We start from the raw sequence: 14,506 nt of genomic DNA on the forward strand, positions 1-14,506 counted from the left end.
AGAAACGTAACGAAAGTAAAGGAAATACTATTCTTAGGAATTCTTCCATGCCTTATTTTCTCACCTTAGCGGCTTTTAAAACTCAAGGGTTAGTGGTTTCCTTTTACTGAAAAATTAACTCACTTGGTGTCCCGGCCTTTATTTGTTAAAAAGCATCTATTGCCAAGCCAGGGTGTCACACGCCTTTAATCTCAGCCTGTGGGAGGCAGAGGCAGGTGATCTCAGTGAGTTCAAGGCCAGCCTGGTCTACAGAGTGAGTTCCAGGACAACCGGGGCTGTTTCACAGAGACACCCTGTCTTCGAAAACAACACACTTACAGTCTCACTCAAAAACAAAAAAAAACAAATCATCTGTTCAGAGTTTTACCTATGCTATGTCTAAACAGAAATGACAATGCAAAGTTAAATGGTTATTAGGCCATTAACTTGTCAAGGTTGCTTTGATTGTAAAGTCTTTGTAGACTTCCTGGCCTGTGACTTTGAGTGTTTGCTCAATAGATTAGCAGTTGTGTGTGTTGCCTTATTCTAAATTAAAATCTAAGGCTCACGTTTTCATCTCCACAACCTGGCGTACTTGCTATGGAGACTGAATAGATGTAGAGTCTGGATTAGAACACCTCCTCTCTGACAGTACCAGGTGCTGAAATATATTTAACTGTGCTTTTAGTCCAATTAGAATAATTCCACCCTGTTCAGATTTACTTTTTAAAGTAATTTCAAATTCTTTTGAATTCATCGCTGGAAACACATCTTTCAAATGTAAAGTAACACATTAGCTATGCTTTAAGAAGGAAATCCACGAAAGCCAGTTCTTTGGGTTAATTTTTAAATTTCATGGTTATACTCTTGCTGGAATTTGGTTTTAAAGATGAGGTTTTATCACTGGGCACAGTGGATCACGCTGTAATCCAAGCTCTTAAGGGGCTAAGGCAGGAGGATTTATTTGAGACTACATACACCTCTTGCATGTTATGTTGAGGAGCAGTTTTCTGTCTTACATGCTAAAGCAACTCGATATCTTGAGCTCAGTTTTCTCATAATTTCTACTTTCCCACTGCAGATAAGCAGTTACTTAAATTGGAAAGGCTGTGGGGGAGGGGTGAGGTAGGAGACACCAAAGTATAAGCGGTGAAATCTCCAGACATGTCATAGGAAATTCCTCAGCTTCTCCTCCAAAACCTCTTGGTTTTATTTCAGTTTATTTTATTTTATGTGTATGAATGTTTTGCCTATTTGTATGTACGTGTACCACAGTCTTGCCTAGTGCCCAGGGCTCCCACTGGGTCTCCTGATACAGGAATATGGATGGTTGTGAGCTACCATATGGATGCTAGAATGAAACCCAGGTCCTCTATAAGAGCAGCAAGTGCTCTTAACCACTGAGCCATCTCTGTAGCACCCTGAAATTTGTTTTAGTCTTACGTAAGGTAAAGTTGTAAAGAGCCAAATGGCATGTTTTTTTTTTTTTTTTTTTTAAACAGGAACAGGTTAGAAGCAGCAAGGGAAGGAAGCTATTAGATTAGTCAGTGCACGTCAGTGTGGTAGGAGAGACTCCAGCAGCAGGCGCTCTGGAAGCCCGGATGGTGCCCAGCATGGACGTCCTGCCGTGCCGTGCGCCTGGCTTCAGGGGTTTCTGCTCGTTATTAGTATTTGTGACCCTCGATCCCAAACAGCTCACTAGAGTTTTGGGATGTTCTCAAAACTCAAGAACACAGAATGATCTTTGAACCTATTTCTCTCAGTCTTAACCCAATTTTAACGTATTTTCCATTACCTTTGCCAAAATATCAAATGCTTTGTGTTCGGAGCCCTCCTTCCCATGTTTTGAACTGTGTTAAAAGTGGTAGTTGCCATTCCTACACATTTCCTATCTGTTTTGTAGGTGTGTATGTAGGCACACACAGAAATCCTTAGATTTTTATGTTTTTGCCACTTTAAAATCTGTACCCTATGGGGGATGTAACCTATGCTAGTAACCCCTGTTACTCAGTTTTAACAGTTACTTCCTATCCATTAGCAAAATTATTAGCCATTTCCCTGTTGGTAGAATTATAATTTTCTGCTTTTTTGAATAATGTGTATAATGCTACGATGGTCTGTGTCTTCCTTCTCTTGTCTGATATGCTGTGAAACCTCAGCTTTTATTGACAAATTATTGTTGAACACATTTATAAATCAATGTCTGCCCTTCCCACTCTCCCTCTGTGCAGAGAATCCCTGTAGTTTCTCATTCTTCCAACTCTTTACTAGCTTTTTGTAGTATTCCTTTTGAGTATAAAATTACAGATTGTTGTGGTTTTAACTTGCACACTGCTTTTTTATAAGTGTAGCTTAGGTAATGATTATAAATCATTTATTTATCTGCCATGATTGGCCTTATATCTTCTGGTTGTTTTTTATCTTACTGTTGTTAAGGCTGGTGTGTAGGCATCTCGTTTGTGTCGTGAACACTAATGCTTTGGCTATCTAAGTATATTCTTAATCTGTGGTGTGTCTTGATAGTATTTTGATTGAAATTTTTAACAGAAAGATACCCGTCTTTTGGAGCTTCTGACTTTCGCATCTTTTAAGAAATTCTTCTCTGCTTTGCCTAAGACTAAATTTTGTTTTTCATTGAGCATTAATTCAGTTGCAATTTGTCTTTTTCGCCTGTAAATGCTTAATTGCATCTATACCATTTAAAGAGTGGTCTGTCCGTGTGTTAAGAGACTCACACCTCTCATGTGTCAGATACCCACATGTGCTTGGGTCTGTGCCTAAGACTCGTGTCCGGGTGGGCTTTGTGTTTGTAACCACACTGCCTTAATGCTGATAGCAGGTAGGGTGAGTGAGTCTCCCTGAGCATTGCTGGTGTTATTCAGCAGTGTCTTGACCGTTCTTGATACTACGTCACTTTTATCTGAAGTGTAATTTTATGTATGTTATATGCAGGAGTTGAAGTTGTTTAAAAATCTGGTTGGTATTTTCATGCAAATTAAATTTTATTTATGAATTTGTTATGTGGTTAGTTCAAGAACGAGTGGGTGGTCACAAGGGAAAGTCCTAGCTTTTGTATAAATGATTTGTCAAGAACAGCCTGTGTTTCAAAGGTTCTTGAATATTCAAGGTTCTATTATACTTAAGGAATCACTTTTAAAACCATCTTTACAGTTCTTATTTGTTGGCTAATTTCTTCAGAAAATGTTGTTTGATTTATTGTTTGACATTAGACTTTCTGTTGTAGAATATAACAGTAGCTTGAAAATCTCTGACAGTCAGTAGTAGAGAAGTTTGTGTGTTTTATTCAGTGCTTGTACATGATGCAGTTGACACTTCTACAGCATGTCTCAGTTAATGAGTTTTGTTCCATAAGTCTGCATGGACTTATGGGTAATTTGTCTTTAAAAATGTGAGTCAGACGATGGCTCCATTTTGTCTAGTCAGATGGGATTACAAATTGCTAAAACCTTACTTTTGACCTTCTGTAGAGACTTGTAGCCACCACAGGAAGCAAACAGCGCAGTCGCCTTTCCATTATGGCCCAGTACCTCTGCAATGTTGAACACCTCTTTACAATCCCCGGAAAAGCGTTTGTTCCCAAACCAGAGGTAAGTATTTATGTATTTATGTTAGTATGTGAGCATTACTTGTTGTGGTATTTGGTCCACTGAGGACACTTGATAGGAAATGATCTCTAAAATCTAAAACTTATCTGCAGCTGTCATACTATAACATGACTATTGCAGAGCATAAAGATCTACTCAGTAAATGGCATTAAAGTATTCTAGTCTCTTCTGCATATACAGTGAGAAGTGTTTATTCACATAAACACTCTTTCTGCTTCCTAAGTCATTAATGTACAATCAGTAAGCATAAGGTAGCAAATAAATTACTAGAAAACCTACAGCATTACTTTGCACCAATGAAGAGTCCAAATTTTTGTTAGAATATTTTAATTACATGTCATAAGTTACAAGTATATTTTTAAAACATTCTTTGTGCGTTTATATACTTTATACTTGAAAACATTCTTTATACTTTTACTTCTATTAACAACAGTGTTTTTGTTAACTTGAATAAAATTTGAGGGGAAAAGTACAACTTAAAGTGACTAAGCTGAGCATAGTGAAGCTTGCCTCTAAGCCCCAGCGCACAGGACCTGAGTCAGATAGTGCAAACTGTGGGAGTCAGTGGGATGGGGTAAAAACTAAGTAACTGGAGAAATGAACTTAATCTACCGTCTAGATGCAGAGGAGAAAGCAGGGTACTCTAAAGCAGGCAGAGCTCTTCCCAGTTGGCTTGTACTTAAGAAGTGCTGTATTTTGGTTGTGCTTGTATTGGCTTTTGGTCGCTGCAGCGCGGGGTTACCTGTGCGTGAGTCCTATGTAATCTGGGTGTGCACAGAATGTAATACTACAGCACATATGAAAACTTAGAATGGAAGCTGGGGCTGGCGGTGGATGGCTTGGGCAACCTCTGCATGAGTTCTGGTCCTCTGTTCCTGGAGTCTCCTCCATAGGCTGTGGCTTTAAATCAGAAGCCAGCTACTCAGGCATTGCCCACCAGAGGGCGAAATAGACAATATTCCTGATCAACACCAAGGGAACGTACTTTTCATACCTCATAATTATGAAAAACTATTCTAACATATATATTTGAAAGTAAATTAATCCTGTCACCTCATTAATATATTAAAGCCTCTTTCAATTATATACTTTTAAATAAAACATGAATGTAATAACAGGAAAATGAAATTCAAGACAGATATAATTGTATATGTTAGTTTGTTGTCATTTTAAAGAACATCATAAATTTTTAAAATGTTTTGTATTCCTTGTAAAGGAAGTTAGGCATGGGGGTGTTTTTTTTTTTCTAATAAAGTTTAAGCAGGCTTTCAGAAGCCTCATTGCATATTCATGGCACAACTCTTTACACGTAATCCTTGACGTTGTGTGCAAACCTGTTCTCTGGCTGCCAGGTAGGGGTATGTTCATGCTTGGGAGAGTAAATCCATGGTTTGGGGTTCTGCCTTATGTAAGAAGTGCAGAAAATAATACCAGAGAGGGTTAGCAGCATGGCAGAAATGAACCCGATGTAGATGGCCCCTCCAGGCTCATACTTGCTGCTTTTCGGAATGGTCAGCTCTAGAAAGGTTGCTATGATCTCCTTGGTGTACCACACTGTTGGGATCAAGCCAGAGATCCCTGCAGTCATAAAGCAGACTCCTCCAGCAAAGGAGATTTTATTCTTAGTGTATGTGTTCCCACCTAAGTGAGTGCATTTCATTCCTACTACAGACGTACAGATCCCCAAAGCAGACAGAACGCAGGCCAGGACCATGGTGGCCCTGGCCGTCTGCACATGGATGGGTTGAGACAGGATGGAGTATTTCACGGTACAGCTGAACACCCCAGTGCTGTACCACGTACAGTCCATCCACAGCCCGTGCGTCTGCACAATAGCAGTTACAATGTTGGAGCCGATCTCAGCATTAACCTTCCAGTTGGGCAGCAGAGTGGCAGTGAGTACTCCAGAGACCCCAGATAAGGCCAGGATGAAAGCAAGGAGCTGGAGGCCTGCTGAGGTCATGATGTTACTCGGCTTCTGTCCTTGAAGATCCCAGTGGTTAGGTTAACTGTGGTGCGTGGTCAGATCAGGAGCTGTTCTGTGCACCTGAGAACCAGTTAACAAAAGCTAGGGAAAGAAACAGAATCAGGATCAGGGGAGGAGGAGAGTAAGTAAACCAAAGGCTTCACGCCGGAGCCACAACACACCTGAATAACACCCTTGTCTCCATGATGCATGCATGCATTCACGCACACACACATGCATGCACGCTCACACATGCACACACACATGTTTATGTACACAATGTGGATGATGATGCTGCCATCTCAGAGAAAGGTTCTTAAGTGGCCTGAAGAGTTTTACTTGAGTGATGTCACAAGCGGTGCTGAATCATGGCACACGTGGAATTATCCTCAGAAGACCCTGGGTGTGCTGAAAATGTCTGTGAAATGGGCGTACACTTTGTTGGGTAGTTTAGACACTTCAAATTGTAGCTGTAGTATCTGATAACAGAATTTTATTAGTGTTGTAGATCATTTTAAATAACTTTGTTTTTAATGAAAATAATCCATAAACCATTGAAAGCTTAAATCTCCTCCTCCAAATAATTTACAGATGTAGGAAAAGTTAAGAACTGAAAAATGGGCTGAATTAAATCCTCATTCAGCACACACCATGTGTGACCCAGGATGTGTTGAAGGAGAAAGAAAAGTAGAAGGAATTTAGAGTTGTGCACAGTCCTTAACTAGGTTAGCGTCATGTCCCTAGCACTGGCTTATGAAAATGTAAGATCCTTTCTACTCGCAACCAGAACCCTTCCCAGTTATAATCCAGAAGTGCTCAACTGTGACCCTGACTCCTGAATAACCAGAAGCAATGACAGATGATCTTGAAAGTCTGTGCCAGAGACAGGCCATTACTGGCTGTAGGTAAAATAACGTTCCGTCCCTGGTTTAACTTTGTAGCTGGCTTTAAAAAGACAAAACAACTTCCTAATTCCATATTCATCATCTTGTTCCGTCATTACGTACTCCACCTGATATGTTTTACTGCTTTGAGAACAGTATAATGGTCTCTGGCATGCAATGTTGGCTTTTTTTTTTTTTTTTTTTTTTTTTTTTTTTGGTCTTTCTGAAATAATTTTAAAGATATGCTGCAGTGAGTTATGATTTTTTACACATACTTACACACTTGTTTCACGAATGGACACGTGATACATGACCTGTTCAAATAGCCTGGAGGTGGTTCGTGGTTTCTTGTTGCTTCTTTGCACTTGAGTGTCCTTCCAGAAAGTGGGACGTGGAATTTTGATTAGCCCTCCTTGGGCTGACTTGGTTTTCTTAGACTCCTAGAGCTGAAGGAAACCTCAGCTGTTGTCTCCAGGGTCATTATTTTGTCAAATTGGTGCACTGTGCTGGAAGCTTCCCTGCCACGGCCTTCTGCAAGGCTGCGGTGTGCAGCCCTTCTCTCCCCATCCCTGTCTTCCTCTGTCCTTCCTGTTCCCCTGTGTTTACTACTGCTGTGCTACATAGAGACAGAAACTTTCCTCACCAGGAAAACAAAGGTCCGCGCAGGGTGTGGATACACCAGTGGTTCGGCTTTCCTTCTCACCGAGAGGCTGATGCTGGGCCCTTGTTAAAATCCAGAGGTGATGCTAGTCTGGGCGGTGTGGGAAGCACAGGCCTGCCATGGTTACAAACCGGTCTCTAGGGCGTCAGCTCCCTCTCTGCCTGGATTGAGTTCTGTGTTTGCCAATCCCGTGATTTTACAGAAGGAGCCCCTGAGATTCTTGCATTTTTGTGAGTGTGTACAAATCTCAGTGATCTTGGGACACACCTGCTGCTGGGCAATTGGTTTCCTTTGTTTTCCAGATTTCCTAGCTCTAACCAAAATAGAAAGCTAAAAGCTAAAGAGGCAGGGGGTGGTGGCAAGCACGTGTGTATAGTTTTACAGTACCTGCTGAGTTCAGGCACATGTATGTAGTTTTATAGTAGCTGCTGAGTTCAGGCACATGTGTATAGTTTTACAGTAGCTACAGAGTTCAGGCACATGTGTGTAGTTTTACAGTAGCTACAGAGTTCAGGCACATGTATGTAGTTTTAAAATAGCTGCTGAGTTCAGGCACATGTGTGCAGTTTTACAATCGCTGCTGAGTTCAGGCACATGTGTGCGTAGTTTTACAGTAGCTACAGAGTTCAGGCACATGTATGCAGTTTTACAGTAGCTGAGTTCAGGCACATGTGTGTAGTTTTACAGTAGCTACAGAGTTCAGGCACATGTGTGCAATTTTACAGTAGCTGCTGAGTTCAGGCACATGTGTGCAGTTTTACAGTAGCTGCTGAGTTCAGGCACATGTGTGCAGTTTTACAGTAGCTGCTGAGTTCAGGCACAGTTGTGTAGTTTTACAGTAGCTGCTGAGTTCAGGCACAGTTGTGTAGTTTTACAGTAGCTGCTGAGTTCAGGCACGTGTGTAGTTTTACAGTAGCTACAGAGTTCAGGCACATGTATGTAGTTTACAGTACTTGCTGAGTTCCAGCACATGTGTGCAGTTTTACAGTAGCTGCTGAGTTTAGGCACATGTGTGTAGTTTTACAGTAGCTGCTGAGTTCAGGCACATGTATGTAGTTTTAAAATAGCTGCTGAGTTCAGGCACATGTGTGCAGTTTTACAATCGCTGCTGAGTTCAGGTGTCAATCTCTGACATTATCTCACAGACGTTTCTAGCCCAGGAGTTTTCCAGCAGTTGAGTTCACTGTTGACACTCCCTATGATCAACCTGATGTTTGCTTTCGGGTGTTTTTGTTTTGCTTTCTTGGTGGATGGGATAATTGTTATATGTTGATCAGTTTATCCAGCTTTTCCATTATAGCCCTTTTCTTTCCATCAAACAATGTTTTATACATTTCAGTATCATGCAGACCTGCAATCGGTTGTAATAATTTACAAGTTCTGGCAGTGATTAATTTCAGACAGGCAAAATAGCAAGTAAATACTAAGACACTGCATCATCTAGTAAGCACGCCTGCTTCTTGTGGAAGACGACTTCACATGCTTCTTGTGCATAGAGAACTATGTTTAAAGATGTTCTCGAAAGTGACAGTCACTGTCCAGCCCCAGGTAGACAGTTGCGCTTAGGGTTTGCCTCTCCAGCCACAGGCATAATAGTTTATATGGCATGTTCCCTCAGTGTCAGTCTGGTGGAGAAGCAAGGCACACTTAGCCCAGCAATTGTGGTAGCAGCAGCGATGACCAGGAAATACTGTGGCGGTCCCTCAAAGCCAAGGGGACACAGATGGGAACTGGAATCTTCAGGGAGAACACGTCACGTGGAGAACAGAACTTAGGAATGGCCAGTTTATGGACTGCTTGCCATAAAGGAAGTCTATCGATTTTTTTTTTTCTTTCAAAATTTGAAGCCAGTATTCCAGAAAAGATTTATCATACCAAAAATGTTTAAAGACAGATGTGTAACTTCTAATTCAAATGAAGCAATACCCACAGTTCTGTACTTAGCTGCCTACACGGTCTAGAAGCTCTCCATACCTTTGCCAGTAGCCCTCCCAGTCTTACCTGCACTGAGGTGGCTCCAGATGTCTCCAGTGTCTGAGAAGCCACATGGAGGAGGCCGGTTCTGAGGTCTGACATTGCCCATGAGGTGCCCACAAGTGTGAGTGCAAACAGCAAATAAAGGGCTGCTTGGAGGCGAGCAGGCTAGACTGCTGATGGTGCTAGAAGATAAACACCAGGTTCCGGCTCATTTTTTCCAGCTGTGGGAGAATTAAGGACAGGGAGGCGGGGAAGGAGGGGAGTTGTTGTTACAACAGATTTGTTGAAGGCTGAGGAATCTCTGTGCCTCCGTGCACACAGCGGGTTTTATTTGGGTACTCGGCAAAAGGCCTCCTTTTCTAACGTACTCGGTGTTAGTCACAGTCATAATCTAGTTTTGCAGTTTTGCTGGTGATGGAGATAGAATTTTATGTCCTCAGTTAAAGAATGCGGTCTGGAGTCTTTTTACCTGGGTTGTGCTTCGCAGGTAACCCTTGAGGCTGCCACTTTAACTTCTTATTCTGCCGCTTGTTGTCTTGTGTGAGACTAAGACACCAAAGATTAAGTCTTTAAAACCACTCAGGAGAATGTTTTTCTTTAGAATTTTGAGTTAATTGCTAGTCCAGCATCAGCTTGTGAGTAGCATGTGGTACGTTAAACCCTCAGGTATGTTTCTTGCCCCTTCCCTGGGAGTCGTACAGGACAGCTGTGGGAACCCGACTTCAGGGATGTGAAGAAACTACAAAATGGCAAAAAGAACATGGCAGATGACAGCTAGGGCCAGGAGCTTTTAGGTTATAGTTTTTCCTTAATAGTTTTAATTTTACAACTTATAAATTACATAGCCATTGGGCAGAAAGGAAGTAACCTTTGGATTGGATTTTTTTAATTTTACAAACTTTTTTTGAAAATAGTTTTCTTTTTCATGTAGTATTTTCCTCCCTTAACTCCTCCCAGATTATTCCTACTTCCCCACCCACTCCAATCAACCCTTTCTTTTTCTCTTTAGAAACAAAAAAGAATAGAAGCTATAATAAAATTGAGATAAAAATAAAACAAAGCAGAATAGTACAAAATAAGAAAAGCCCCTCCTTCCCCCAAAAAAGCACAATAAACACAGATGCTAAGACACATTAGATGTTAGTAGTTCCTTTAAAAGTAGGTACTAGAAAAACATGTTTCAAATATTTGGATTTTCCTAGTGTTCTGTGGATTCTGCTTAATCTTCTCCCACTTTGGCATTTAGCACGGTACTGTTTTTCCCACTAAATAGTCTAAAGTCTGGATTCCTTGATCTTGTAGCAGTATGTAGATGATTCTGTGGATGTTTGCTGGAGTGTAGTTTACTGTGGGTGCTGTGTAGACGAATCTGTGGATGTCTGCTGGGTGTCGTTTACTGTGGGTGCTGTGTAGACGATTCTGTGGATGTCTGCTGGGTATAGTTCACTCTGGGTGCTGTGTAGACGATTCTGTGGATGTCTGCTGGGGTGTAGTTTACTCTAGGAGCTGTGTAGATGATTCAGTGGATGTCTGCTGGGATGTAGTTTGCTGTAGGCACTGTGTAGACGATTCTGTTGATGTCTGCTGGGTGTAGTTTACTGTGGGCGCTGTGTAGATAATTCTGTGGATGTCTGCTGGGTGTAGTTTACTCTGGGCGCTGTGTAGACGATTCTGTGGATGTCTGCTGGGTGTAGTTCACTGTGGGCGCTGTGTAGAGGATTCTGTGGATGTCTGCTGGGTGTAGTTTACTCTGGGCACTGTGTGGATGATTTTGTAGATGTCTGCTGGGTGTAGTTTACTGTGGGTGCTGTGTAGACGATTCTGTGGATGTCTGCTGGGTGTAGTTCACTGTGGGCGCTGTGTAGACGAGTCTGTGGATGTCTGCTGGGTGTCGTTTACTGGGGCAGCAACACTGTAATTACTGTCGCTGCAGAAGCTGGCAGAACCCTCCCTTCAGCGCCTGGTTTGTTTGGTTCCATTCCCGGCCTGCTGAAACAGACACCCTTTAGCTCGCAGGTGAGAGGCAGATGGATGGACTGACCTTCTCTTGGTCCTGACAGCCTGGTGCATGAAGCTGAAGTGGGCGTACTGAGAACTGTAGTACATCACATTATCAACCTGTGGTGTGGATATTAGAGACCACTCAAGAGCAGTAGTAAACCCCTTAGCCTAAGGCCTTCTCCATGAACTCCCAGGTTGTACTTCATCTGCTGACTTGACAGGAGCTGATTCAAAGATAGGCAAACTGTCCCTTTTCCTTCTGCAAATGAACTCTGTGTGTAAAAGCTGACGCTTCCTCCCACTTGGCAAGGCTCAAATCCTCAATGTCCTCCTTGTTTCTGTACACAGCATACATTCATTCAGCAAACTGCTTTGTTTCTGACTTTAAAAAAAGTTCAGCCGTGTAGCCGTGTAGCCCTACCATGGGCTCAGCAGTGTGGTAGCCTAGCCCTGACCCGGGAAAGGCCACCTATCCACCTGGCCACAACAGGGTTCCTGAGCTGGGTGTTGTCTTAGATCATAGTGGGGTCTGATAAGTATTTGTTGGATGAAAATCCATCACGGCTTTTCAATATATAAAGTATTAGTTAAGCTATAAATTGCTTTTGAATGATCAAAAATTAATCATTTCTAAACAGGACTAGAATGTCTCGAGTCATTTTGGAATTCTTTGGTTTGGCATCTTTAATAATATCCACCCTTTTGAACTGAAATGCTGAGACTGTGTAGTGGTTAAGGCACTGTAACGTCTAATTTCCAGACCACCTATGAGGTAAAGGGAATCTATTTTGCTGATAAGGAAACCCAGTTAGAGCGAAGTGGTTTAACTGTGCCTATGAGGGACTACATTGCAGGAATGGAGACAAGGCCCAGCCCAGGCAGGACATTTTCTGTGGCAACGGGCATTCCAACACCGCTTGAGAGAGGGAGAGGTAGGGTGTGTGTGTGTGTGTGTGTGGCCACTTCACAATTCATCTAAGCCTCCACTCACCACTTGAGCTAATTCTGTTTGGGGCAGAGTAGTTAGTTGATTTTCATTTGTCTAAGATTCTTTTAACATGTGGTGTTGAGTTGATGTTGAGTGCTGTCTTCTCTTCCTTCCTGAAATCCACCACATAAGTATTCTATAAGCTACCTCCATAGTCCCAGTTGCGTATCAGGCACCTTGGGTTTTCTTCTGTCTTCTCATCACTCGCTAATAAGCACTAATAGCCTCACAGAGTGACAGGCTGTCAGCTCTGCACAAAAACCTGAGGATCCCTGAGGATGAGGGACACCGATAACGACTTGGGAAGCCACTAGCAAGGCCATGGATTATCAGAAAATTTGGCTTTGGTGGGGTTTGTGGGTGACAAAATACCTTGACTGTAGCTTGGAAGCTGCGTTAAAATGGGTCAGCTCTGGGAGGCTGCTGTCAAGGAAGCAAAGCCGAACCAAGGAAGAAAATGGCAGCAGGTGTACTGTGCAGGAAACAGATTCAAGAAAAGGCTCGTTCGTGAGGTCAGGAAATAAGATTGAATCTGAGTATATGCAGTGTAGTCAAGGTCACCTTCAGTCTATTACAAAACATCCTCCACCTTCTCATCCAGTCTGTATTGACGTTAATTATCATGTAACAGTAGGTGGTTAGCTAATCTCACTGGGGCCAGGCAGGGTTCTCTGTAGGGAGCAGTTTCAGGTTGAAGTCCTATGGTAGGAGAAAGCTGGCTGGTTGTAGTTTCTGTATGCACTGGTTTTAGCTAAAGGTCACTTGTTGACATTCTTTCTTGTACCTGGAGAGGCTCATGACCCAGGGGAAGGCTTTGCCATTTGTGTGAGCCTGAGGCAGTAAGGTCCTCGACCTGGCCTTGCTCATGTAAATCCCACACATGCACTCAGGACTTCATCAGCTCCCCACAAGGGGGGCTTTTTTCCTCCTCTATTCAACTAAAATTGGAGCATTTTCCCCTCCCTGTAATTCCTCCTGTATACCTTCCCCGTTAGTCCCCCTAAAACTCTTCTTTGTTATTGTTACACATATGTGTATGTGCACACACGTGCACTTGTGCTCATATGCACATGAGGAGTATCCCTAAGTACATAAATACAATCTGCTCAGTCCATTTGAGTGTTGCTTATATGTACATGATTCCAGGTCTGAGCACTTGGTACTGGATAACCAGTTTTCTCCTGCTCTTGGCATTCTTTTTCTTCGTGTTGGTGGTACACCATAAGATTTTTCCCTCCCATGTTCACATGCCTATTGGTCTTGTTCCAATAGGTATGTTATCGAGGGATTGTGGGTGAGGCTTCCCTGTTGTTCCCAGAAGACACAATCTCACAACAGATTTCCTGGTCCTCTGGTTCTTACAATATTTCCGTCCCCTCTTCTGTGATGTCCCTTGAGCCTCGGGTACATGAGCTGTGTTGCAGATGTGTCAATTGGATCTGGAAACCCCAAGATCACTTGTTCTTTACATATTGATCAGTTACAGTTTTCTGCAGTGGTCTTTGTTGCGAAGGGGAATTTCTGTCATGAAGGGTAAAGAGCTACACTTACTGTGGGGTAAGGATATTTAGAGTACAGGTAGGAATTATGCTGGTTTAGTAAAATAGTGGTAGCAGGTCCTGTGACAGCCATGACGTCACTGGTCCCAATGGTTGGCTAGGTCTCTAGTACCAGGCATGATTTCCCTCCTATAAAGCAGGTCTTACATACAATTGGAGAGCTGTTGGTTACAGCCAACGTGTTAGTGCCACTATTGGCTCCTTGGTGGTATCATGCCGTGCTGGTCATCAATAAATGAAATTACCCCACTTGATCTGATCATGCTCCCCCCAAGAGGCGTAGAGCATCTAACAAAAAGACCTCCATATCAGGCATTGTAACCCCCCCCTTTCAAGTAGTTATTTAGGGTCATCCTGGAGACCCCTAAAACAATATAGGCTATTGCTGTTGCCCTTGTTTTCTTCTCAGGGGTCGAAGGTTAAGTCCCTATTGCCAAAGATACCATGCTCTTCAGACATAAGACCTGGAGGACCCAAGATGTATGACTTGAAAGCCCCCTCCCTGTGAGAAATAGCTTTCAGAGCATTAGAAGGTGCCATGCAAACTTCCGAGAGAGGGAAGCAATTAGCTGTCCTACCTGTCTGTGATACCAGTGATGCACGGTGAAGCTAGACTATTGTAAGTGTGTCCAATTTCTTTTTCTTTCTTCTGTTTCTTTTTTTCTGGTTTTGTTGTATTCTAACTCAATACATTTAGAATTCAAGAGGAAAAAAAATAATGGTTGTATTAAATAAGAATTCAATTATGAGCAAAAGCACTTTATATTTGTTACCATAGTTACCAACCACACTTGTGTGTGGTGTTAGAGGAAATGGCCTCCGTCACTCTGAGTAATTTCAGGAAATGCTTTTGAGGGAATGAGCA

At 42.4% G+C, this 14,506-nt stretch overlaps 2 protein-coding genes across 2 annotated transcripts in view; one reads left to right on the forward strand and one right to left on the reverse strand.

Moving 5' to 3' along the window:
• Tfb1m (transcription factor B1, mitochondrial) overlaps nt 1–14,506 on the forward strand; it is a 37,005-nt gene that overhangs the window by 17,931 nt on the left and 4,568 nt on the right. The window contains exon 5 of the mRNA XM_051205989.1: nt 3,468–3,587. Coding sequence (XP_051061946.1) covers nt 3,468–3,587 — 120 coding nt within the window. The remainder of the gene's footprint in view (nt 1–3,467; nt 3,588–14,506) is intronic.
• Cldn20 (claudin 20) lies at nt 4,909–5,584 on the reverse strand. The gene has a single exon (XM_051205990.1). The coding sequence runs from the start codon at nt 5,566–5,568 to the stop codon at nt 4,909–4,911; it is 660 nt and encodes a 219-aa protein (XP_051061947.1). The 5' UTR covers nt 5,569–5,584.

This window comes from Phodopus roborovskii, unplaced genomic scaffold, assembly GCF_943737965.1.
Source record: "Phodopus roborovskii unplaced genomic scaffold, PHOROB, whole genome shotgun sequence".
NCBI classification, from domain to species: Eukaryota; Metazoa; Chordata; class Mammalia; order Rodentia; family Cricetidae; genus Phodopus; species Phodopus roborovskii.